At 31.4% G+C, this 24,745-nt stretch overlaps 3 protein-coding genes and 1 non-coding gene across 5 annotated transcripts in view; 1 reads left to right on the top strand and 3 right to left on the bottom strand.

Moving 5' to 3' along the window:
- The window catches only part of LOC141450488 (uncharacterized), a 33,823-nt gene that overhangs the window by 5,216 nt on the left and 3,862 nt on the right, over positions 1–24,745 (top strand). For both annotated transcript variants that reach the window (XM_074120988.1, XM_074120987.1), the window contains exons 2-14: positions 6,677–6,830; positions 7,099–7,241; positions 13,702–13,801; positions 13,926–14,104; positions 14,259–14,350; positions 14,789–14,975; positions 15,301–15,511; positions 15,610–15,765; positions 16,237–16,397; positions 16,801–17,030; positions 17,455–17,599; positions 18,186–18,402; positions 22,550–22,610. In XM_074120988.1, coding sequence (XP_073977089.1) covers positions 6,688–6,830; positions 7,099–7,241; positions 13,702–13,801; positions 13,926–14,104; positions 14,259–14,350; positions 14,789–14,975; positions 15,301–15,511; positions 15,610–15,765; positions 16,237–16,397; positions 16,801–17,030; positions 17,455–17,599; positions 18,186–18,402; positions 22,550–22,595 — 2,010 coding nt within the window. In that variant the 5' untranslated portion in view covers positions 6,677–6,687 and the 3' untranslated portion in view covers positions 22,596–22,610. The remainder of the gene's footprint in view (positions 1–6,676; positions 6,831–7,098; positions 7,242–13,701; positions 13,802–13,925; positions 14,105–14,258; positions 14,351–14,788; positions 14,976–15,300; positions 15,512–15,609; positions 15,766–16,236; positions 16,398–16,800; positions 17,031–17,454; positions 17,600–18,185; positions 18,403–22,549; positions 22,611–24,745) is intronic.
- On the bottom strand, positions 12,277–12,349 carry TRNAR-ACG (transfer RNA arginine (anticodon ACG)). The gene has a single exon. It is a non-coding gene; the product is annotated as a tRNA-Arg (tRNA).
- Positions 19,450–20,357, bottom strand: LOC141450496 (mitochondrial fission process protein 1). The gene has a single exon (XM_074120998.1). It carries the CDS (start codon positions 20,215–20,217, stop codon positions 19,759–19,761), a length of 459 nt encoding a protein of 152 aa, XP_073977099.1. The 5' UTR covers positions 20,218–20,357; the 3' UTR covers positions 19,450–19,758.
- Positions 21,573–23,774, bottom strand: LOC141450494 (uncharacterized). Its single transcript, XM_074120995.1, has 2 exons — positions 23,684–23,774; positions 21,573–22,268 (listed from the first exon to the last, which is right to left on the bottom strand). Exon 2 carries the CDS (start codon positions 22,258–22,260, stop codon positions 21,709–21,711), a length of 552 nt encoding a protein of 183 aa, XP_073977096.1. The 5' UTR covers positions 22,261–22,268; positions 23,684–23,774; the 3' UTR covers positions 21,573–21,708.

Genomic DNA, 24,745 nt, shown 5'->3' with positions numbered 1-24,745 from the left:
ACAAATTCATGGTTTTTAACTCTTTTAACACACAACACACGGATTGTACTGTAAACATTTGTTATACATTTACTAGCTAAACACATTTACCGGAAGAAATGGCAAGAAACAAAAGAAAACTTCTTGCTTTGGGAAAATATTTTGCCCATTTACGTGTTATACTAAAAATTAAAATCCCAGAAATAGTTCGGTAATTGAAATTCTGGAATGGTGTGTAAATAGTTGAATGGCAAATATGAATATATTAAGTATCAAGTAATGACTTCTATTCCTGTTAGAGGCAAAATATGTAATTAGTCGTGACAACAATATTGACCTAGATACAGATGCAAGAACGTAAAGATGAATTGTTTTTGGAATTTTGCCAGAGTCTATCCATCGTAAACACTGCTGAGTTGATGGCCAAGTGCAAACCAATAACAATAGCTTCTGAACTGAACAGAAGTATGTTATTATTAATTAATTTTGATTGGAAGTGCCTTACTACTACCAAACAAGGATGTCATCGTAAGGGAGATTTCTTTCTGGTAAATGCGAATGTAAAATTATGATAAACTTGAATCAAAAGGGACAAAGTTCAAGAAATAGCCGATATATTACGGAACATTCGCTGCAAAAGAAGATAACCCCAAACGACCTTAAAGTGAAATAAAACGTTACTGATTACTGAAATAGGGCATAATGTAAAGTAAGAACTATTTGATACCAAATTTGGATTGCCAATTTCACAAGGAAAATGGAATTCCTTCAAAACTAGTGAATACTCCAAACTAAAGTTCAACTAAAATCTGTGAAGAACTTTAAAAGGTTGACAACGGTAGATAGTAGTACGATTGTGGAAGTCGACATCAATCTAATTTAGCAACAGGCTGCACTGAAAGAAGGATTGGGAACTTTGAAAAAGGAAGCGCTCATCTGTTTTTTCCAAATTTAAAATAAGAATTAAATTTAATGAGGGCATAAGAAAGTATCAATTTCCCCAAAGATTCACGCTATGCTTTTTTTTCTGGTTCTGATTTGTAATTGGTATTTTGCCATTTTTATCCTTGAGGAATTCTGGTTTTTATGACGAAAGCAGAGGACACCACAAATGTGACCTTGAAACAATAGTTTTGAAACAAGAAAAGATTGCCTGGTATTTCCTCAGCATGGGCTAACCAGATTTTAGTTGACAAGATTTCCTACCAATTTAATGACTTGAAAAATCTTTGTTCTTTTTACTATCTCTCTAAAAATTTACGGTGAAAAACTATAAAAAAAATAAATTAATTTTTGTTTTAATTACTAAATGTTAGCAGCTTCACATAGATTATAAAGTAAATCTGTTTTAGCACCATTGATATAAGATGTCAACGGAATTGATTAACGAACCAAATTCATTGCAATCTACACTAAATCTTATATGAACTCTCGCCTTTGTCTTATCACAAGTCACAAAATAAAATTTTATTGAAACTTAAAAACAGTATTAAGATGAAGATCATTTAAAGATTATAATTGAGTACATATAAGTACTGTTTTCGAAAAAAATATTGCTAAAAGCTACAAAAATCTCAGATAAAAGGTACTTGTCGACAGTCAATTATTTTGGTTACATTTTTAAAGCACTTTTATTTAGCATGTGATAAGCCCATAAATTACCCTAAATGAGAGCCCAACCGCGCTACTCTCCCACAAGAAGTGCCCATTATTTTACCGGAAAATTGCCACAGATGGAGGTTGAAGAACTCACGCGCTGTTAAGTATAACAGTTTTAAAGGAAATCATAGAAGCTATTTTCAAGAAATTTTAAATCGATTCAGTGACATTGTATTCCTTACGATTGGCTGAATTAATCGAAAAGTTTACCGTCGATAAGCTGAAGATAACGATGATTGCACCTAAACTGGATATCTACGAGTAATTTGGACGATTTTTTGCTGGCTTTGAGTTCAAAGCTGGCCACTTACTCCACATAGGCAGGCTCATTTTTAAAACCTCTCTTTTTTGAATCCAGAGTACCTCAAATCAGCTGTTTCCCGTAGAAATTCTATATCAAAAATTGGACCCGTTCAAATTACTCTTACCTCTTACCTAGTACAATGAGAGAAAGAACAAGTCCTCCTTTTCATAGAATTATGCGAAGTATACAATGTGTGAATGTGCGTGTTATAAACCTAACGATGAGCCCACGATGTTGTACGTTTCTAGATCAGTAGAGTTACGAGTGAGTTTTATATAGGATAGCTATTAGGATGGAATATCCATAATTTCTGAAAAAACAGCTATTCAACTTTATCTTATGCTTTTTGATGCTTTAAAATTTATTTAGAGAATTCATTGTTTCACCAATAAGAGAAACCTAACTTTAAACTGCCAAAGACTTCATGCCTAGAAATATCTTGTAAGCCAGTAAACAGTAAACAACCTAATCTTCAAGAGAGAAACTGTCCACTAGCACTTTCGAAAGTAAAGGAAGTATTCGTATTGGTCAAAGATTTTCAAAATAAAGAATCAATAAATATATCCAGATCCGATTTGAGGAGAAATAAGTATAAATAGAGTAAATTTAAATACTCGTTTGGTAGTCGCAAGGAAGTACTCTGATGACGCAGCATTAAAATTCTTTTTACCACTCACTCGTCTCTAGAAGCTTTGCTGAGAAACACTTTCTTTAATCTTTCGCAGAAATAATGCAGATGCTTTTCTTAAGAAATCATGACGATTAGTTCTTCCGCTGGATATTTGTTGATGAATTTTTAATGTAACTTCATTTGATCAAACTAAGGGAAATTAAAATCCAATCAAACATTGTTATTTTGGACTGTATTTTTATTTGGAAACTTATTTGAATTTTTGGTTTGATTTATTTTAAGGAATTAACAGTACTAATAGAATTCCAAATTTGAATAAAATCTGTTAACAGGTTTGCGTCTTTACAGAATAGTTGCTCAGGTGTTGTAGAACATCGCAGCTTGGCTTGGAAAAACATTTTCCATTTGTAGACTTATGATTCAATTCCTGTTCTTCCCACCAATGTTGTCCGTTATCTTTGGCTGTATTTAGACAAAAAATTGACTTGGAAACCACAAATATGGCTTAAACGAAATTAAAAGACTGCTAGACCAACGATCTAATCGTTCACTTAATAACAAACGACTGATTTACTCAATTCTGTAACAAACCCATCTGAACGTACGGTATTGAACTGTTGGGTTCAACTAGACGCTCTAATCTTCAAAGGAATCAAACTTTTCAGCCGAAAATTCTCCGCACTATCGTTAACAGAGCGTTTTTAAAATGGAGCATTTTATGTTTCAAATCTAACCATCCACACAGACTTGGTCACTCCGCTTGTAAGTCCAGGTTGCTCGAACTCGCTGTAAAAGCTCTTATCAGAACTTACAGTCCGCATTCCAATCCTCTTGTCCGCCATTTATCATCTCATCACCTTCCAGATCATCCTCCTAGGTCAGGGGTCGGCAACCCATTTTAAGTAGAGAGCCATTTTTATTTAAATAATTTTAATAAATCTTACCAAGAGCCGCAAGGATGATAGTGTAAACAACTCTAAATATCATATGTATTCACAAATTATTATTTTAAGATATTCAATAACATTTAAATGTTTTATATATTTATTTTCACATATTGCAATGTAAATGAACAAATAAATAAAAACTTAAGGAATGAAAAGGCGGCAGTCTTACAATATAAATCAAGTACTTTACTTTGATGTTGTATAATTCCATTCAATTTCAAACCTATCACATTTAAAATTATTTTTGAAAAAATACCTTTAATAAATGAAATTTTCATTCGTTTCAATAAAATTAAACTATAAATATATTTTGGGCAAGCTGAAGAGACACACAATTTGGATAAAAGAGCCGCGGGTTGCCGACCCCTGTCCTAGGTGATTAAGATGCCAGTGACTTTGCTATTTTCTCTTTTCTGAGGAGAGTGGTTAATCCTGGAAATGACACAGGGAGTGTTATCGCTGGGTAACTTCTCCTCTCAGCTAGTAAGTGGATAATGGTGTCAGTATTGTCATTGTTATTAACAGTGCATCTAGCGCTAAGAAATAAAAAAAAAAAAAAGGCTAGAAGCAAAAAGAGACCCCAAAATTGATTTTCAGTTCCATTGCAATATTGCTGAGATGGTGAACTAGAAGAAGTCCCCAATTTGAACATTTACAAGTAAATAGTGAATACAAAGTAAAAATTAAAACATTTGATTAAAAAAAAAGTTAGCCCGCATAAATAAATAGCCGACACTAACGGCGATGCGACAGGTGATGCAACCCACCCACTATCAGTTGACCTTAACACACATTGATTTCTTCAGTTTTCCCATAAGTCATTATATAAGTCTCATTTCAATATAATTTATTCCTACAGTCTATTTACATTTGTTCAGCTCAATTTAAAGCTAATATATTCTGTTGAACTACAAAAACCCTAATAACATTAATATTAAATTTATCAAAATTACTGCAACATTAATATTTTTAAATCATCTATAAATGAAATAGAGCGATAGATACATATATCTCTTTGTGATGGAACCAATTATAAGTTTTATATTTTGTAGAGTTCACCTTCTTTGTGTCTTATCAGTGTCCATCATAACAAGGAAATAATTGCCAATTTTTGTGTTTATTTTTTGCGAAGCTTTCGTCTTGGTGGCTAGGCCATCTTTTAGAGCTTTTACTCATTAAATAACTATTTCACAATGGTTTTGATTACGTAATTTAAAATTGTACTTTTAACATTTAGCTAATAGAAAAACAGTATGTTAACCTAAAAGTAAGGGTTAATTGTTCCTTCACTGTCGGGAACAGGAAATAGAGCAGACCAGTTAACATCTGTTAATGCCACGTTTAGCACTACATGCTTCCTCCTAGTGGTGACCTGTTAGTCAAGGAGTCGAGAGGACCAAGATGTTGCTACTCACTACATTAATCGGCACAACTTCGTAGAACCAAAGTACTGGGAAGGCAATCACTCGACGATAACCTAAATGACTCTCGCCAAAAAAATCATTCTAGATCAAGAAAGCATCAATTCGAACAGAAAAGGAGGCAGGAAAGATTATTGTTTTTGCTTCCAAACACGAATACTAGTTTATATCATGAAGTAACCCTTCTTGTAAAAGGAGTAATAACTAAGGTAAAATAAAATTATAAAGAAAAAGAAGCTTATCCCAACAAAGATTTTTAAAGTTTTTATAAAATTTGAAGGCTATCTGGAACTTTATTGATTTTGTAATAACCGAAATGGATTCCTGACAAAGGAAAGAGGATCCAGAAAGTATGAAGTAAAGAAATGTGCGGTACACCAGGTAACAATCTACCAGAAGAAAGGTTAGGAAGGACCTTTAAAGTGGCAAACCCAGATACTAAATGGAACTTCATGACCACAAATAAAGTTATTCTTATTGCTGATATTCTCTAATTCCTCAAGTAATTACCAATTAGTTTTGCAAGGAACTGCCTTCACTACTTTCACTCTGTCTCTTCGGTCCTCTAACGACAAAGGATTTCTCACAGATCTTTCTCCATTTCTATGGAGCGGTCTGGCCAAATCTGGTTAACTGCGGTCGCACACAAGACTTGCAAATTTGTTCATTGAGAACTAGGTCTAGGGTTCTACAGAAGATATTATTGGGCATCTTGCTAAAATGTCATTTAGTGGATAATGTTACTGCAAATTAAATTTATTGTTAAAATTCTAGTTTTGCTAGAAAAATTGCAATTGATATTAGAGCAAACCGTAGTAAGACAAAAATGGAAAGTCACGTCGCACCTGAATTATTGAACTGAACTTCGAGAGTTCAGCTTTTACCCTACAGTGCTGTCATCTCAGATAATATCGTAGTACAAAGGAAATTGTGTGCATTATGTGTTATATTAACATACATAAAAAAGGCATATGAGTAGTACTTGTTACTGACAACAGGTTTTCGTATTTTTTAAACATTTTTCCAAGAGAACACTGTCCGGAGGCCGGTAGTGCACTGGAAAAAGCTCCAGGCGCCAATAACCTCAGATGTTGACGTCCCTTAAATCATTAAAAAATAATAATAAAATAATATTTTCCAACAACTTCTGGGGCATTTTCTTGAATAGATGAGTAACAAACTTCTTTACCCCATTAAAACTCTAGTAGTTATTTAAGTTTTTAATCATCTTTTCAGAGACAAAAGTCAAATCGCAAATTCTAATTAAGACTCTTTCCGGTAGCCAAAAGGGCTGAAAGAAGAAAATTCTCTACAAAATTTGAGAATTAAATATTGAAATACACATATTTCTGTTTCATTCCAAATCACATATTCATTCAAAACAAGGTCATGTACGTAGTTGAATTAGGTTGAATGTATTATTGAGTCATACTTTTCGAAGTTCTATTAGTATGCAGGTGAGTAATACCTCAATGTCCTGCTAGCCAAGAGACCATAATAGAGTTATGGAAGACCAACAATCTGAATCTCGTTTACTTGTTTCTGTCTGTTTGAAGCGGTCAGTAGTGGCATCTATTCAACTTCTCGTTGATAACATATTAGAAACTGCAATGAAAGAATATATGATACCAACAAAATTTATTTACTCTTTCATTTAATTTGGAAACATTCAGTTTAAAAAAATTAATCTTCCTCTACATCGTCCTCTCTTGATACCTATTTTGTTTGTTTTCAGGACAGTATGACATGCGACCGCTGGAGCCTTGCGCTCCAGGTTCTACGCTCACCTTCTCAAGAGTGTCCGGACTATCGCCAAGGTTGCCCACACAGCCATTACTAATTTACTCTGCCTCATACGGCACTCCTGTCACAGCAGAATGTTACAATAGGTTATTACCCTTCTTCTTTTATTAAAAATTCATTAATTTTTTACCAACTTTGAGCCGATAAGAAAGATTTATTTTAAATGATACTTCTTTTTCTGTTTAATAAGTTCTTCCTTTGATGAAGATTTCTTTTTTATTAAAAACAAAACAAAATAAGGTGATGAAAGATGTACGTTTCTCGGGCAGCTGAGAGTTTACACACAAGTTTTATAATAAAACCAGAACAAGACTCCACCGTTTCATTTCAGTTTTTTTTTATCTTTGTTTACAGGTGCCGAAGCAGTAACGACTGTCTAGGTTTTATATTAGACTATGCCAAGTCATCATGCTTCAAGGTTCGGAATATTGATGGTTTTCAAGAAAATTTAATTCCTTTTTCTGGAGTCGCTTACTTCTCAAAAATATGCATTCCACGTAAGTATTAAATTATTTAAATGATTGTTGGCGTACAGAAAGAAAATTGTGGGGATTAGTGTTCATTTTTTAAAAATAACGAAATCTCTAGCATAATTAAGTTGAATGAATGAAAAAGACCTTATTTCATATCAACAGTGTTGAATACTAAACTGGCTGGCATAGCTTATTACTGGCTGGCTTGTGTACTGAAATTATAAACCCAAAAAACAATCACAGTGATCTAATTTAGTTAGGTATTTGAACTAATGAGCCCTTTAGATTCCATAATCAAGCTAGGTGATGATACTGAACTAGAAGGTTGGCAATTATAAAAAAATATCTACAACGAGAAATATAAATGTTGGGTGTGTAATTGCCTCTTATTTTTAACAGTTGAATCATCAAGTCTGTTTTGAAGATACAGAAACGTCCTTCACATTGCTGTTGAGTAATTGCTTTAATTCTTGGCATATATGAAAAAATCAAACAAGCTTTTTGTTAAATAGTTCGGAAAAATTGTGCCTTTAAATAGTAATTTTATTAAATAATATTTTTTTCCAACTAATTCGCTACACGCGAATCTGATTTCATGTAACTCTTTTTTGCTATTAGATTTATTTTGTGTATATTAATTTCCATAAAATATAAATTCCAGAATTTATTTTTATTTACAAGCAGCATTGAAAAAAATTATTTAAGTTCTTGAGAATATAGAAATTTGCAAGATTAGTCCTAATTGCAAATTCATCTTTTTCATAAAATGGAAAGCGAGACGATAGTTGTTTCCAGCTCCTTACATTTCGATTAACTACTAGACTTCCATTGACTTTAAATCGTTGAAGGTTGTCAGACGCTTCAGAAATTCAAATAAATTAATAAAACAACTCAATAAATTAATTTAAACTTGTTATAAAAAGTAAGTGAAATCGTTGTTGAATCAAGTATCATTATTAATATTATTGAATAATTTAAACTGTAAAAATGTAAATGTAAAAAAAAAATAATTGATGGTCAGTTGAATCTGCATATAAAGTTATCACAAGTAACAATGATTCTATGAATCCATAGAAATCTATGACTGCCACTTACTGAATGCGAGAATAATAGATAATTATCTGAAATTATTTATTATTAATACGATAATTATAGTTGAATCCTTCTTAATTACTTAAGTATTTTATTAAATTACTAATTGAAATGTCTCTGGGAACTGGGTAACGAACCAAAAATTACAAATGCATCATCTTTGAAAAATTATTATTTCAAGGTGATGTTGATCATCTTGTGGGAAAAACGGGACTCCCGTGAGAATTCTGTTACGTAACCAACAGTTACTTTATTTTTAATGTTTCAGAGTAATTAACCACTCCATAATTTAAGTTTATTAAATGGGAGTGATATAAACTATAAACTTCAATTTGAAAAGTAAACTATTTAGTAATTCCGATTTTAAAAACAAGTCTTGTAATAAAAAATAAATTGGTTGAACATCACATAACTTTCCCGCACTGTTTTTCAAGAAAATCGCTGAAAGCTGGAAACTTTTTGAAGCTATTCGCACTTCTAGAAAAGCAGTGGTTTTCAAGCAAGAGATTTTAGTCCATGTTATCTATTTAATCCAAGTTTATATTACATAACTGACATGACCTCATTTTACACTAAAAAAAGTGGCATAAAGAATTAAAAAAGTATGAATCTATTATAATTTCTTAACAGCGTTTAAATACCACCATCCTCTCAGATAAAGACAGCGCTTTTTTTTGTAAAGTTTTATACAAAAAAGCAAAGCTTCAAAATTTCTCTCACTAGTATTTTATTTTAAAGAACCTGTTGAAATGCTTTTAATTAATTGACTAGTGGCTTTGATGTGATAAACCACGCCAGACTCAGTTTTTTTTTCAGTGCAATAAATTAAAAATGCACTCTGCTATTAAACTGAATAAATGCACAAAAGTTTGATCAGTTCACAATTTCTCACTTAGAACTTTAATACTTATTTCTGCTTAGGAATAGGACTGGGCTGTCACAGGCAGGAATATCCTAGATAACCCGAGTAATATTTTTGGAAGGAACAAATATGGAATTGAATTAAAATCTATTGGAATTCAATTTTATATCTAAATATTTCTTTAAATTAATCTACCTATGTTTTATAAAATAATGTCTTCATTAGTAAAAGTAACTGAAGAATACAGTTTAAGCTTAAAACTTTTGCTTTTATCTGTCAGTCATTTAGAAAAAAAGTATTTTCAACAAGAAATTTTATAACCATTCATGTTATAATATTCTCGATAAAATTCTTTTAAATTCTTTATAATAATCGATTGAAAATTGTTGTCAGGTGTCTCCGTTTTCGAAACAATGCAATGCAATGTGCATTAAGATTAGTAATAGGTATGTGCGATTCCAGGGAAACTTGGGTTTTTTTTTTTTAAATTAACTTAAGGCACGTCAACATTATCCTTAAAGCCTTATCAAAGCACAGTCTGTACTAGTCTCTTTCCTGGTCTTCGTGAAGTGTTCTCTTTACAGAAGATACATACTTGAAAAGAATGGCTACCATCAACTGTATTAAAAAAACAAAATCTTGCTGTTCCGAGAGGAATAAAAATTAACACAGCCATACTAGCCACAAGTACACATCCTTCAGCAGCTTCATACAAGTTACAGACACATTTACATAAAATAGAATCCTGGGCAAAGAAGTGTCGGATTAAAATGAACTCATAGAAATGCCAGTATGCCACGTTTATTCTCCGGCGGGGCTCCTGTCCACCTGACCTCTTCAACAGCAATCCTCTTCCTTACTCAGATGTGGTGCGCTACCTTGGGCTCTTCATAGACAAACGACTCACGTGGAACTCACTCACTAGTCTTAAAAGACAAGCAATGACAAAACGTGCAAAACGTCCTTACAGACTACTTGGACGAAATTGCCCATAGAACTCAAATGTTTAATATACCTTCAAACGTACGGACAGTACAAACATTTCAGTCAAAACTACTCCGACAGATACGTAACTAACCTCATTCTTCACGACCTCAAAATTCCCTTCAAAAGTTCCATACTGCTCTCTCTAATTGCTTTAATCCTTTGGTACTGTCTCTGGCCTCCTCTAACATTCCTGACAATTTTCCTCGGTGGCTGTAAAGTATATGGCCCCGCGTCTTCCTTGCAGTGCGAAGACCTAAACATCATTAATATGTAGAGAGTGCTACCGCTGGGTAGTTTCTCTACTCCTGCCTTTCACTCATTCATTTATCTTATATATTTCTATTTACTTATTATATAATATAGTTTAAGAATCTTTTAATTTTGAAGATTACTGTATCTGTTCGGTGGGGAATGTTTATATCAGAACCAACTACATTTTCACTAAATATTTAGATCTTTTTGTAGCATGGAGTTAGAAATATAAAAAGTGAGTTTGCAATTGATCGGACTTCTCAGTTTTAATCCGTAAAGTCCATTTCGGTTCGTTCATTAGTCAATCATGTTTGATAGCAGTTTCGGTCGCCTTTCCAGCAGTAGTAGTTAAAGTAGTTACTGCCTTTGTTGAGTTCTATTCTTTTAAGTTCATGTTGTCAAAGAAAATTCCTAGACAGGGAACCAAATCTGCAGATGGAAGCGGTATTAAGTTACGTTTGATGGAAGAACAAGAGCTTCTATAAAACTTGCTTGCTCTTAGATTTAAGCATTGAATTTAATTTTGCTTTTAGTTTTTCTCTAGTTGATCAAAATAAAGTTATCCTTCTGACAGAAGTTGCTTAATCTTGTTTTACTGCAAAATTGTTTCAAAAATAAGTGGATGATCAAGATGAAAATATTAAGTATATAAAGTTTTAAAAATAAGCCTCATCATCAGCAACCGAGGATATGGACATATAATCTTCAAGTACAGTTAATTTGGAGCAAGCACCCTATCATAAATCTGGAAACTGACGCTGAGTAGAGAAAATAGCCAGTACCATTATATAAAATCGTGGATCTGCAACATGCTGAAACATTTTTATACTTTGAGACTTCATTAGATTTTTCGAGTCGGGTAAGCAGTTTCAGATTGCTTGTAACATATTAAATTGCCTTTTGAAATTATGAAGAATTATTGTTACAAGTGTTTTTATTATTAGCAAAGCTTCTAATATATTTGAAGCATATATTATGCTTACTGTAAGCAGCATACTAAACATTAGGTTAGCTTGGAGAGGAAAAAGAATTTTTTAAATTAAAGAACTCATTTTCTAAAAACCTTTACCTGACTCGGAGAATTTCAAACTGAAAATTTCTCGTAAAAACTATTAATCGAAAATTTGATATTAACGCAATAGGAAGAATTAAAAATTGAGTACATTAAACACAAGTTGCTGATTGTGTTCTAAAATTAGAACACGTTAAAACAATACATTACTAAACTAAAAAAAAATAGATAACTAGTGAGTAAAGTTAATTGTTTACCATTTTTGCCTTGTTTCCTTTCCTGTGAGGGAAGGCTGCACATTAGTAAGAGGTGTAGGTACTTGTAGAATAGAAGCAAAGAAAAACAAGAAATACCTTAGATCAATTAGTTGGAAAACTTCTATAAGTAAAATTGTAGATCTCTTAATTTGCACTAAACATAAATTTTAAAAAATAGAGAATAAAAATGGGATTTAAATTTGGTATTTTGACTGATAATCACACATCATACCCAATAAAAAGTTGATTTCAAAATATATGTAATTTCTCCCAATTAAATACTTTTGGACATTAAGCAGTATTGATTTATCTACCAAACAATTTGAGGTGCGGATACTAAAATAAATAAATAAAGTAAGTAGGTAATAATAAATATTTCTTTTAATTTATAAAGAAAGGAAAAACGTAAGTTACGAGTATAACTTGAAAAATATTGAAATAAACGAGTTAAATTTATAATTGACCTCTGAAAACTTTAATTATATTAGAATTATATTAAAAGAGACCTAAAATTAAATTTAATAACTATAAATAAAGTACATTATAAAATTATTATGGTATAAGAGAAATGGACGGAGAAATAAAAAAAAATATCGTCGACCCTGCCAGGATTCGAACCTGGAATCTTCTGATCCGTAGTCAGACGCGTTATCCATTGCGCCACAGGGCCTGCGAAATCAAAGTGAAATAGTTTGTTTATGAATATGTAGCAAGGAGGAAAATTTAAATTTCATTAACTAGAATTTAAAATCACACTCAGGAGACGTACTCTAAAATAATTAAATCAATCTCTCAATAATTCTATGTTTTCCTGTTCTCATTTTCATTATAAATAAAAATCTCACAACCTTAACAATACAACCTACAGAATTAATAAAATGTATAAAGATATTTTTTTAAATTGATTATTTTAACATTAAAAAAATCCAAATATAATTCGATTGATCTTCAAACACGTTATATTTATTTGCTCTTCAAAAAAAAAATTAACTAACAGTTCAGGCAAACGTGGGAAAAAAATATTTTGAACTTTTTAAAAGCTTACAAAAACGCAAGAATATGAAATTTAAGTTCTAAATTTTTTTGTATTCTACCTAAGAGAAATAAATCAGCCATATAGATAAAAATAGATTTAAGTAAAAGGTACCAAACCCAAATTCTGAAACTTCAAAATATTCTATACGTTTTTTAACTTCGCTTAAGTTTTGGCTTGCTAATAGTCGAAATTCCATATCAATACATATCAAAAGATGAGTAGGATAGAAAATTGGAATAAGGACACCTAATAAAATAATTATAAACCAATTTAAATTATTGAATTATATGTTACATGTTCTGCTTAAAAAAGAAAAGATTATTAAAAATATTATTCGGACCTTAGTAACTGAAGAATATGCACGAAACTTACTATAGAATGCGCTAGGTGGCAGAGTCTGCAGTTATAGTTTAACTATCATGATTATGCCTTTTAGCTACGACTTAGTCTGAGTCTGAAGGAAGCTAATTACGCTTAAAATCATCATTAGAGAGTCTTAGCCTTCGTTTGCACATGTGTTACTCTGACAAATTTGTTGTAAAGTTAATTTGCTATCCTTCTCCGTCCACGATTCCAGATCAGAAGTTTGGTGTACAGCCGATAAAGAGGCAATTCTTTTTACATTTTAAAAGCTCCTTATCTTCTCTACTATATTGGATATTTAATAAAAAGTTAATTATTAAATATCTATAATTTTTGATATTAAAAAATATTTCTACAGCATTTAAACATTTCTTAATATCAATTCAGTTATATTTAGCAGTGAGATATTTATCATTCTAAAAAATTATTCTCAATGTCATTTAGCTATTCTTTTTATTTACTAGGCACTCCTTTTCTTGTTTAAACGTTTATTGAGAAGCAAATAGGAATAATTTTTATTTTGTCAAGCTAAAGAACTTTTTGGCTCAAAATTTTGAAAGAAGCATATAAGAATGAAATTTATAGCGTTATTGAGAGTGTCTTAATTAAATAAATTCTATTAGTTCCAGGAAATTGTTCTGAAAGGGCGTGGAGCATTGAAGTAACTCCTGGCTATGAATTGTTGGGTTTGCAGCATACAGTTATTCCAAACGTAGAAAACAAGTATGTACTTTTTATATTTTAAATGTTATTATTTATGTTTACGATCATTGAATTACTCTCTGGTTTTCTCCTCTATTAGGCTTTTAGTTACCTAATAACGATGCTGATCTAATAATGATTACAGATGGTCTTGTGCAAAATTATGCTTAGAAGAGAGTACTCAAAGACCGGTTTGTCTCTCAGCAAATTACCGGTCTGGAACCTGCACTCTGAGTTCCCATGATCGTTGGACAGATCCTGATTCCTTTATACCCACTAATCAAAGAGTCGTTGCTGACTACATTGAAAATCATTGTCTTCTTGGTAAACTAACTATTCCTTTCTCGGAATTAGAAGTGGAAGCAGTTTGATTGTGCAATTACTTTAGTTGAGGAACTCAGCTTCTAAAGATATATTATAGTAATTTTCATTAAAATCTTAAATTGTAAAGTCTTCAACAATAATTTTGTTATTTTAGAAATTGACAAGTCTACATGTTGGCATGACCCTGTTTACAACAAGACTTCTTTAAGAGCCGATCTCCAGGTGCTGAATATAACCCGTGAAGAAGTAAGGTGCATTGTTTTTTGCTATTTAATTGGCCATTTAATTATTGTTCTAATATGTCTGTTTAAAATCAGAATCTCTGTTCATTTTCTCAAACTAGTTAATTTAATGTTTTGTAAATTTTAAGATTGATACTGTATTCTGTGTATTATTCTTACTAATTGAATAATAAGTGAATTTCTTTATAACTATAAGTACCATTTACACTCAAAAAAAAGCATGGAAGTTATTTCAATTCGAGCAAGCGTTTTCTTTGAATAAAAATCAATTAGCATATCATAATATTATAATTAAGGGTACGATTTAAGTATATCATTTCAGTAAACTATGTCCTAAATTTAAAAAAAAAATGCTTGCTTTGTTTCCAAATGATAAGCTCTTTATAGAATAGAATTTCTTAGTTCTTCAGAGCATAATTAGTAATTTAGATTCTGTTTACAGTGTGAAACGAGATGCGAAAACGAAATTTATTTTCGTTGCAGAGCTTACTCTTACCTGTACGGATCTTCTCCCACACAATGCCTACTTCATTCAGATCCTGCTTTAATTAATCTCGGGCCAGAATTGTCACCACAATTAATAGATACACAATCTTCAGAGTATTCAGAGATGATACCATGCCTCAACAGTAGGTGGTCATTAGTATTGATATAAATTTTGAAAATCATTTAAATTATTTTTACGGTGATGCTTCTTAAACTCTTAGAGTAAGAGCATTGTTTTTGCTATCCCCGAATTAATGAAAAGAAAACAAATAAATCAAAGAAGTTAAGAAAGCATTTTAAATATATTTTTCAATATTTATTTTTTATTATCTGCAAGTTATGAAATTGTTAGAAAGAAAAGAGCGTTATGACAAATCGTGCAAATTATTTAAGGCCACTCACCTTTTTTATTCATTAGTCGTTCTTAAATTTATTCACTGACTAATTTACAGTTTTATTATACTTCAGTGACAGTATCCTGTGGAGCCAGTGAGGGCTCTATGTCAGTTACTTTGCACCAACCCAAATTCCAGGGACGATTATTTGTACAAGGCCACGCGAATTCCTGTTGGAGCCAAGGCAGAGGAACTGATACTACAACTTTAGTCTTACCCCTTCCTGATAATTCAATCAACAAATGCAATCTAAATGTTGCTTATTCTGTAGGTGAAGTTAATAGGTATGTATAATCGATTTTTTTTTTTTTTAATATTTATTTTTGGCAAATCATGGAATCTTTCATTTTTTGTAAGAATTTAAAAAATTTATTCTTGACAGAACTCTTGCTACAGTAGTGGTAGTGGTACAATTTCATCCTTTGATACAAACTGTCAGTGATCGCATTGTAAAGGTGACTTGTCTAATATCGGAGTCGTCTGTTTCACCTTCCAACAATCTTACACTGGCTGCTGGTTTCTCAGTACAAGAACCTGCGTAAGTAAAAAAAACTGATTCATGAACTTGTTAAAAACCTGATACAATTCTCCTACCGGACAGTTTTAATATTTTCTTTTTACGAAAGATGTCACGTAGCCTAAATCTGATTCATTCAAAATGGACTACGTTGTTAAAATAATAAATTACAAGTTGGAACTGGCCTCGGTCTACTCCAAAGCACAGCGATATAAGGTTTCTATTTGAAAAATCGTATCTAAACTCCAGTCACCATGGTTTGTAATATGGTCAATTTTTTTATTTTTTATATTTATTTTAAACAAGGTGGTTCTTAAAGAAGTATATCTAAATCCACAGGAAATTTTGGGGCTCCGAAAAAAGTGAAAAACAATTAAATAATTATATGTGTCTTTTAAATCTTTGACCATTTTTCTAACTTGATCTGCATCAAGTGCAGTAGAATAATTTAAAGTAAAGCTTGTTCGATTTATAAATATGTTTTTATTTTAGAATCCAAAGTCAAATAACTGGTGAAGGAGGAAACGTTGTTCACAACGGAACTTCACCAAGGGCAAAAATGAGGGTTATAGATTCAAGAACAGGAACAGACGCGACAAATATTCAGCTTGGTGATCCTTTGCAGCTAGTTATTGACATTGAACCTCCTTTTAGTAAGAAAATAGAATTTTAAATCTTTGGATATGTTTAATTATTTAAAGCGATTATTCTGCAATATTACGAATAATTATTCCGTTTAGATTTAAAGAGAAAATTGGATACAATATTGTTCATTTCTTAATAAATAATACAATTTTTGGAATGCAGAATGATCAAATAAAGTAGTATAACATTAGGGAAAAAGAGAACCAAATTTGGGATCAAGGAAGGTCTTTCAATTTGGCATTTCTTTATTGTGTAAAAAGCAAATTTTTAATTATTTATTAGCCTAATTTCTATTTTGTTTACAATCATTAAATCTATGTGTAGATTAATAATTTTTAATCAGATGAATTTTTTATTTAATGTTCAAAACAGCAATATATTTCTTTCTTTAATTTAAGAAATTTCGCGCAGATGTCACAATGGTTCGAGCCGGCCACCTTATTGCAAGCTCAGGCTCACATATGGATTCGCTTCTACTTCTTGATTTGCGTGGTTGTCCTCCAGACCTTCAAGCATTTCCTGGATTAGTTCCAGTCAACAATACTCGCCTAGCTGCACCATTCAGAGCTTTCAGATTTCCATCTTCACCTATACTAACTCTCAGCATTGTTCTTACTTTGTGCTCTGTACAATGCCAACCGGTTAGTGTTAGTTCATAATTCAGTTAAAAATAATAATATATGATATTGTTTAATATTATTAATAGTTAAATTGTTTTTGTAGTCCTTATTTTAAAGCAATCTCAATGATTATCATCAAATAAGAGTGATGGAAAATATGCTATGTTAAGTGACGGCTGTGGAACAGAGCAACACAGATCTTAGCTAAAATAATGTTTAGGCTTTTAAAAAAAATAATAATTTTAAAAAATTATAGCTAGAATATATTCGAAATGATTCACTTTATTTAGTTAAAGACTGATTCACTTATGTAGCTGATAATGTGGTGCATAGTTGAAAATTTCAATTTGAAAAAGATGTGAAATTAAAAATTTGAATTGCGGGACTAATACAACATTATTCATTAATCATGAATAAATATTTAATTAAATACGATTTATTACAGACCGATTGCGGTAATGGAGTGATATCATATGGAAGGAAACGTAGATCATTAGATGTTTATGAAGAAGTTCCTTTGCAGTTAGCAATAATTGTACATTCAGATAATTCTACCTCCGTACCAAATCCTGTACTGCAGGCTTCATTTGGTTAGTGCTTAGGAAATACTTTAATTTACAAATTATTTATCAATTGAGCATGAAAAAGAATTAAGGTTAAATTCTTCTCAATTCCTGTAGCCAATGATTTTTTAAACTACTTAAGAAGTAATTAAGTGAAGTCCAATCTTACTAGGAAAATAAACGAATCATGTTCTTGATTGCCTGTTTGTGGATCGCTCTGTTTCTTTATAACTTCTCAGTTTTACTTGGAGAAAAAACTCTCAATTGTAAAAACCTTTCACAAAATTAAAAAATGAATAAAGTAATTAGAAAGCAACAGGTTATTGTCCCTTCAGAATAAAAATATTTGAATTTCACTTAAACATAAAGATTAATAATATCAGTTGATAAAAGCTAATGGTGTTTAGAAAATGGTATAAAAAGAAATGGCACTAAAACCTGATTATTATAAAATGAATGTAGCACTTTTATCAAAATAAAGACCAACGGATTTTTCTATCCATTGTACTGCTTATTATACATTTCTTGAAAAAAGATATAAAAATTAGCATGTTGGTCAAAAATATTTTGTTGTAACACACGATAAATTACTAATATCATTTTTTTATTGTAGGATCTGCAAATTTAAATCCAGATCCTAGTCATTCCCAAATTTGTACAAGTTTTCTCACAGCTTGCCTACTGGCACTCTTCTGGATCTTACTCCAGTGCACCTTGCTGGCGGTTTGCTGCTGTTTGTTGCATAGAAAAACTGGCGAGCAACAAGATACTATCTCATTAAGACACGATTTTCACCCTCCTCGACACGTTACATTTTCTGATGAAGTTGAGTAAGTAATCTGAATTGCATTTTTGTTATTTTTATCTATTTATTCATTTTATTTCATTTTTTATTTTTTGCATATTATAGACTAATAAAAAAAGGACTATTCTACAGTAAAACAATTCAACTCTTTGATACTTGATCTCTATACCTAGCTCAGACTTTTTTTACCTCAACCAATTATTATTTTTTTCTTTCTCTTACCCCACGTTTTTTAATTGCTATGACCATATATTCCAGTTATGGAACATACCTGTACAATTGTTTTCTAGTCTGGACTTACCTTATTAATTAGGTCGAAAGGGGAAAAAATTAAAGCTTCAGGGCCACTTAAGTAGGAATAATTTAAAAGTAATATTTTCAGCATTAATTTTGATATTTAAACAATGAATTTCTTAAATGAATGTTTACCGTAAATATTTGGATAGAACAGATTTTGTTTTGACTGATTTTCTTTAGCAACTATAACTTAATATTTCATGATTAAAAGTTTGTCAAATATGAGATTACATTACATTCTTGACAAATTATTTAACTTATTTCATTAACACATTGCAAAATCTTCAAGTACACGTTTTTGAAAATAACATTAGGATTTCATTTAAAATACTTTGCTAGTTGATTTCACAGACAGTATGATGCAATATATCCTTCAACAGAAGTTTTTAATGATAACATTAATTTTTTTTAAAAAAAAATCCCGTTAGAGAAAACTAGACTCAAGCAAAGAATTATTGCATTTCATTTTACTAAATGGAGGGGGTTAAATCTTTATAAAATTTTACTAAAATCGTTAAAAGATTCATTTTACTAAAAGCCCTTTGTGAGTGAGTTGAGTCTAATTTAGTTATGCAATACAGTAAAGTTGAGATAAATTAATAGTAGAATATTAATAAGTTATCATTCTTTCATCCTTGATAGACAGCTTAGTAAATCCGAGGCTTGTTAAACGCTCCGAATACTTCAAACTGTATATTAACTAGAGATGAATTTCAAACTCAGTTCTACAATTATTCCAAGAAAAAAATGAGGTAATATTAAGACAATATAAGCGTTATTTCACATTGCTTTTTATTTTACAGAGTTTATTTAGAATGCCAGCGATAATAACACAATATTATTTTTTTCAAAAATATAAATTTTACTATTAGCTTTGCTTTTTTTAATCTTTTTTTTTTTTTTTGTGAACACAGCATTTTGGCTTCGGATTCTAATGAATCTCAACATAAAATTTCCATTATTTAATTAAAAATATAATTCATTCGTTTGTACTCGTTTAAAACTCAGCGATCATGACTTCTGTCTGCTCTTTATTTTTTAGATATTCTAATTCTTGGAAGACTAGTTAACTATAATAAGTTTATCAAGAAGGTTTTGAAAAAAGTAATGGTCTCACAGTTTTATTCATTGCAAAATCTACGAAGTGATCAATAGGTTTTATGATAAAAGGTATGGCAGACAATCCAGCTCCAACAACTAACCACTTACGGTTTTTTCTTAAAGGTGTACGTTTGAGAATGTAATTTGTACCAGCACAAATTCTGTTGATAACAAATCCAGGGATCGCAACTGAAGCGAAACCTTGCCAAAGCAGAACATCTAATCCAGTTTTTAAAGCGTTTACGTTTTTAGCTCCATTGATACTATGTCTTCTAGCCACTGAAGCTTTACTTATTGTATCTGCGAGTACATAAGCGCTAGCAACTCCATAACTTAACCATACCCATTTTACATCCATTACAGATCTGAAAGATTCTCCAAGTTCATTGCTATATCCTAAATACCTGATTGGAGTGTCACGATAAATATCTTTCTCACCCATGACTAATAAATATTTATAAACAAGAAAATGGATATTTATTATGCTAAAAATACTGAGATAATCACTTGTCACCTGAATTCTTCAAAGTAATATTTAATAAATAACACAGTCACATTACTACTTTGGTTTGTGAAACCATGGTGTAACCTTCTTATTTACAGGCTTTCTACTGCATAAAGTAACCTTGAAACATCATGTTCTTTGTGACCAATGTATGTGCAACCGCGGAATTTTATAGTTTTAACGTTTTGTGTTTTTTATGTATAGATATTAAACTTAATTTGGAGAAGGGCATGAATTTCTTAGACCATTAATCGCAATGTTCTATTATATAGTATTCTATTAACCCTACGTTAGTCGCATGTACATATTTTATACACAAATATGGTCACGGTGCACCTACATATACATCTGTATGTGGTGTAGCTTTTTTTCGACATATTGACAACATCCTCAAACTCTATTTGGACATAAATTTAAAAACTGTTTTGCAAGCACATAAATAAGACTAAATTGATATAATGAGCGCAATTTATTTAAAATTACAATAAAACACCAAATATAACAATATGTCAAATTTCAAACGTTTATCACTTCGAAGAAAGTATCTCCGGTTTTTTATTTCATTTCCATTGCCTGCAAATATTATTTGAGCTTTTATTAGACGTTAAGCATTGCGTAAAAAGACCATTGGCCAAAGCCGGGTATTTTGGGCTACGCTGTATGTTGCACAAAGCTAATCAACTGAGTCCTCACCTCCTTTAGTCATATTTTAAAACGTTACGATCTATGATTTTCTTTTTAAATCCTGTTGACTCATCAATTGCTTCATCAAAGGGGGTGCTGGAAATAAGAATAACATTCTTTTTCTACCGTGGTATGTAAGAAACTTAGTACCTTCCTTCCGAAACGCAAATGAATTCTCAGAGCGGTTTGTAACGTTTTTCAATTCGACTGGAATCTGCCTTTTATTGGATTTTAGAGTACCTACAAATGATTTTTTTTTTTTTGCTGGTCATGTAAAATTGAAACATTGAACCAATTATCGGTTTTGAGTTTTGTTCTTGAATGAACTATTGGCGATATTAGTCTATGCACCCCCATCAGTACTTTTATTACTGGTTGAAAACGGACCATCACATTGTGTGCCAGCGTATATTTCCATGTTAGAAATGTGAGCATCTCAAGAGCAAAAATTTTAATGCCATATTTTGCCGTTTTTTATGGAATATATTGTCGAAACGGACATCGACCACGAAACGCTTCTACTTTTTCGTCAGTTGTTACATATTCACCGAGCGAGTAGCTTTTCTTGCAATTTTGTACAAATTTCTCAAATATTTCTCTCACTGCAGCCGGTCTATCCAGTTTTTTTTTCTTTCCCCTCTTGCACTTTTGTTATCAAATCGAACACATCTCATTAAAAACCTAAAGCGTCTTAAGCACATTGTCATACGAAAAGACTCTACCACTAGTGTCCCGTAAACCCTCTTAATTTAGGCGTGCTTCCCGGTAAGTGCCAGCAAGGTATAATAAGCCTTTAAAAGCTTTTATTACCAGTGATTCGGACAGTTTAGCATCCCTTGAACGGGAAAATGAATTCTCTATAGTTTGGATATAAACATTTGTGCAGACAATAATTTGATTCAGCATATCGTCGTCTATCAGACATCCCCAGGACTGTAATATGCTTTCAGCCTTATTCGCTGCTCCTTTTACTCCTGGAATATGTACAATAATATTTTGCTTCCCACAATTTCTTCTTTTGGTACTGGGCTTTTTGTACAATCTGTAATTATTTACTATATTATTTATGTCTGCAATATAAGAACCACCCACTCCGATGATCTCATTCTCATCTTCTGTTTCTGCATCACTTTGCTCAGTGTCAGAATTCCTTTCTCTCTCAAGTAATAGATCTTCACTATTTTCTGAAGAAATGTCAAACTCTTCTTCGCTAGAATCATGGTCGAAAAGCATTTTGTGGATCCTAGCCGCATCTTCTTCATTATTTAAATCGAACAATCTCCTTTCGGAGGACATAATAGGATCTGAAAAATAAATAAATAGTCGCAAGCACCTTGGATTGATTTTTTGTTATTTATCAATACAGTATTGTGGTTTTTCAATTAAAAAGTAAGTAATAAATACATGTAGCAACACTGAAGGAAAAAGCATGAAAATTGAAAAATTAAAATACTTAAATAGTCGCAGTGCACCCAAGAGGAAATTTTCAATTTTCAACGGTGCGAAAGAACAAACTTTACACTGCCTTCTACACTTGTTTCAATTACTCATCAACTTTTACAATTATTATTTTTTTTTTTTACAGCGTTCCTTCTAAAAGATTGCGGTTATGCACGCCGATGCAAACATAAGCGATTTAGTCCACAGTAAGTAATAAAAATTTCCTTACTAATCTCTTACTATTTATTACTTTCTCCATTTTTTTATAACTTATCATCACTAGCCTAAATTTTTATATATTTTACTTAATTATGCCCATTATACTTAGAATTGCTGTAATAAATCGCCAATTATCATTCAGTTATTCTTATTATTAAGATGCAAATGTCGCTTTAAGTGTCTGAAAGAGTAATTTTTAAAATACGAAAATCGTAGTGTACGAAACTTTTTTTAGGAACGGTCAAGGGATACGGAATTCCAATCTATAATTCTTTAAAAAAAATTATTATTTATAATTCTTTTTAATTTAAAAGTAGGCTTAATTAGGGATAACCTAGGGGTTATCTGGGCATCCTATTCCACCGCGACCAAAGATTTGTTGTGGCTCCATCAAGATTGAGCATCTCTGCAGTCTTGCCAATTCGATTCGACAAATGAATTAGGTGAGGGACTCCTTGGTCAATCTTGAAAATTCTTTTTTCTGTGAAACCTACAAAGATTATCTGTCACCCATTCTGCAGAGGCTCTTCAAAAAGCATAAGATCATCCGAAAAGCCTCCGGCCTTGTTGTAGACAAGGCGTAGTAAACTTATGCGAGTAGCTAATAGTGAACTTTTGGACGGCCAGTCCGACGTTTTCAGACACCAATTGCTACGATTTTTTGTTTACCTACGTTTTATTGGCTGTACTACTGCGGCATTTGCCTTCGTCATAAGCGGTTTTTTTCCCCCTTTGAGGTGACAGAGGGCCGACTTGATAGACATTACTGCCACCTGGATTTGAGAAAAGTGCGAATCTGGAATTGATCATCTTTCTCTTATAATCACAGCAGCAGCAATGAATAGCAACTAGTTCTACCTGAAAAGCTAGTTTACCTAGACCTACCTAGATAAAAAGTTATTACAGAGATTAGAGCCGTACATCCCGACTCCCTTTTCTTCGCCTTGGAGCTGTAGCCCTCAGCAAGCGGCTACAGGTAAAACGACTGAATGCATAAAGTTTTAGTTTCAACATTCTTCTATGAAATACAACTATTTTGGTGTTTTCAACTTTCACTTACCCTTCCTAAGGAAAGAATTGCGATCTAAGTTGTTTTTAGTATACAATATTTAAAAGAAAACTGGGAATTTAAAATGAACAATCAAATGTTTACAAACATATGTATTTTTTTTTTTTCTTATTTCATATACATTTTATTTATATACTTTTTTTTTTGTGAATACATATATCCATTAATCAACAAGGTGAAATGTTGATTTTGCTAAATACAGTATTTCCTTTATTTAGATAAATCTCTTCCATAGTGTGTTCATTAACCATTTTATAGGTAACTCATCTTCTAAACACATAATACATTTTCTCGAAACTTTTAAGAGGTATATTAGAAGGAAAAATACATTAAGAAATGAAATTACCAATTTTATTTTTCCTGGGAACAGTATGTGAGAAGTTTGCTCCTCTACGTTCATTTACATTACACCTAGAAACTGGAATTTAAACAAGCTCAAGTAATTTAGTTCCTTATTTGCACTTTTTTTTAAAAGTACAATTTAATTTGGTCGGAGTTAATGAAAGAGGCGTTCCTCTTCATTAGAAAAAAAAAAAGAAAAACAAAAAGTTTTCATCCTAAAATGAAAATGTACACATTTATAACATTGCCGACGAACAGCGATATCCACAAAATAAAATAAAATAAATGTACAGCTATTTATTTACAATATACATATTTTTCCAATAAATTTTTCAGCAATTTTTTGTATGTAATTCTAAGCGTTAACTAGTATTCCTTGTTCATTATACACTTATATTTTTTTTTGTTTTTTTTTTTTAAGCTGCAAGGTAACTTTTTAATGTAACCTTGCACGAAGGTACACAATATTAAACTGGCAGACTTTTTATGGTACAAAGGCGGATTTGCGAGGGAATTATACTTTAGGTTATTAAAGTTTGTGAGAAAGGGGTAAGGTTTAAAATTTCGATGTGCATCTTTCTAGAAATTTTTCTAACTCCCTTAATTTAATCATCCTTATAGACGCAATACTTTGATTTAAAAAAAAATGTCTACATTAATGTTTGGATTCCTATTTGTTTGTTTTGTTTTTTAAAAAAATGATAACTGCCA

The sequence above is a fragment of the Rhodnius prolixus genome, unplaced genomic scaffold (genome assembly GCF_049639745.1).
Source record: "Rhodnius prolixus isolate KJV_2025 unplaced genomic scaffold, Rpr scaffold_2, whole genome shotgun sequence".
In the NCBI taxonomy this organism is placed as follows: Eukaryota; Metazoa; Arthropoda; class Insecta; order Hemiptera; family Reduviidae; genus Rhodnius; species Rhodnius prolixus.
This window is presented reverse-complemented; position numbering and strand designations above follow the sequence as displayed.

What these genes read in the sequence shown, in the direction of transcription:
- LOC141450496 (XM_074120998.1), bottom strand. Translation starts at nt 20,217, where the DNA reads ATGGGTGAGAAAGATATTTATCGTGACACTCCAATCAGGTATTTAGGA.
- LOC141450494 (XM_074120995.1), bottom strand. Translation starts at nt 22,260, where the DNA reads ATGTCCTCCGAAAGGAGATTGTTCGATTTAAATAATGAAGAAGATGCG.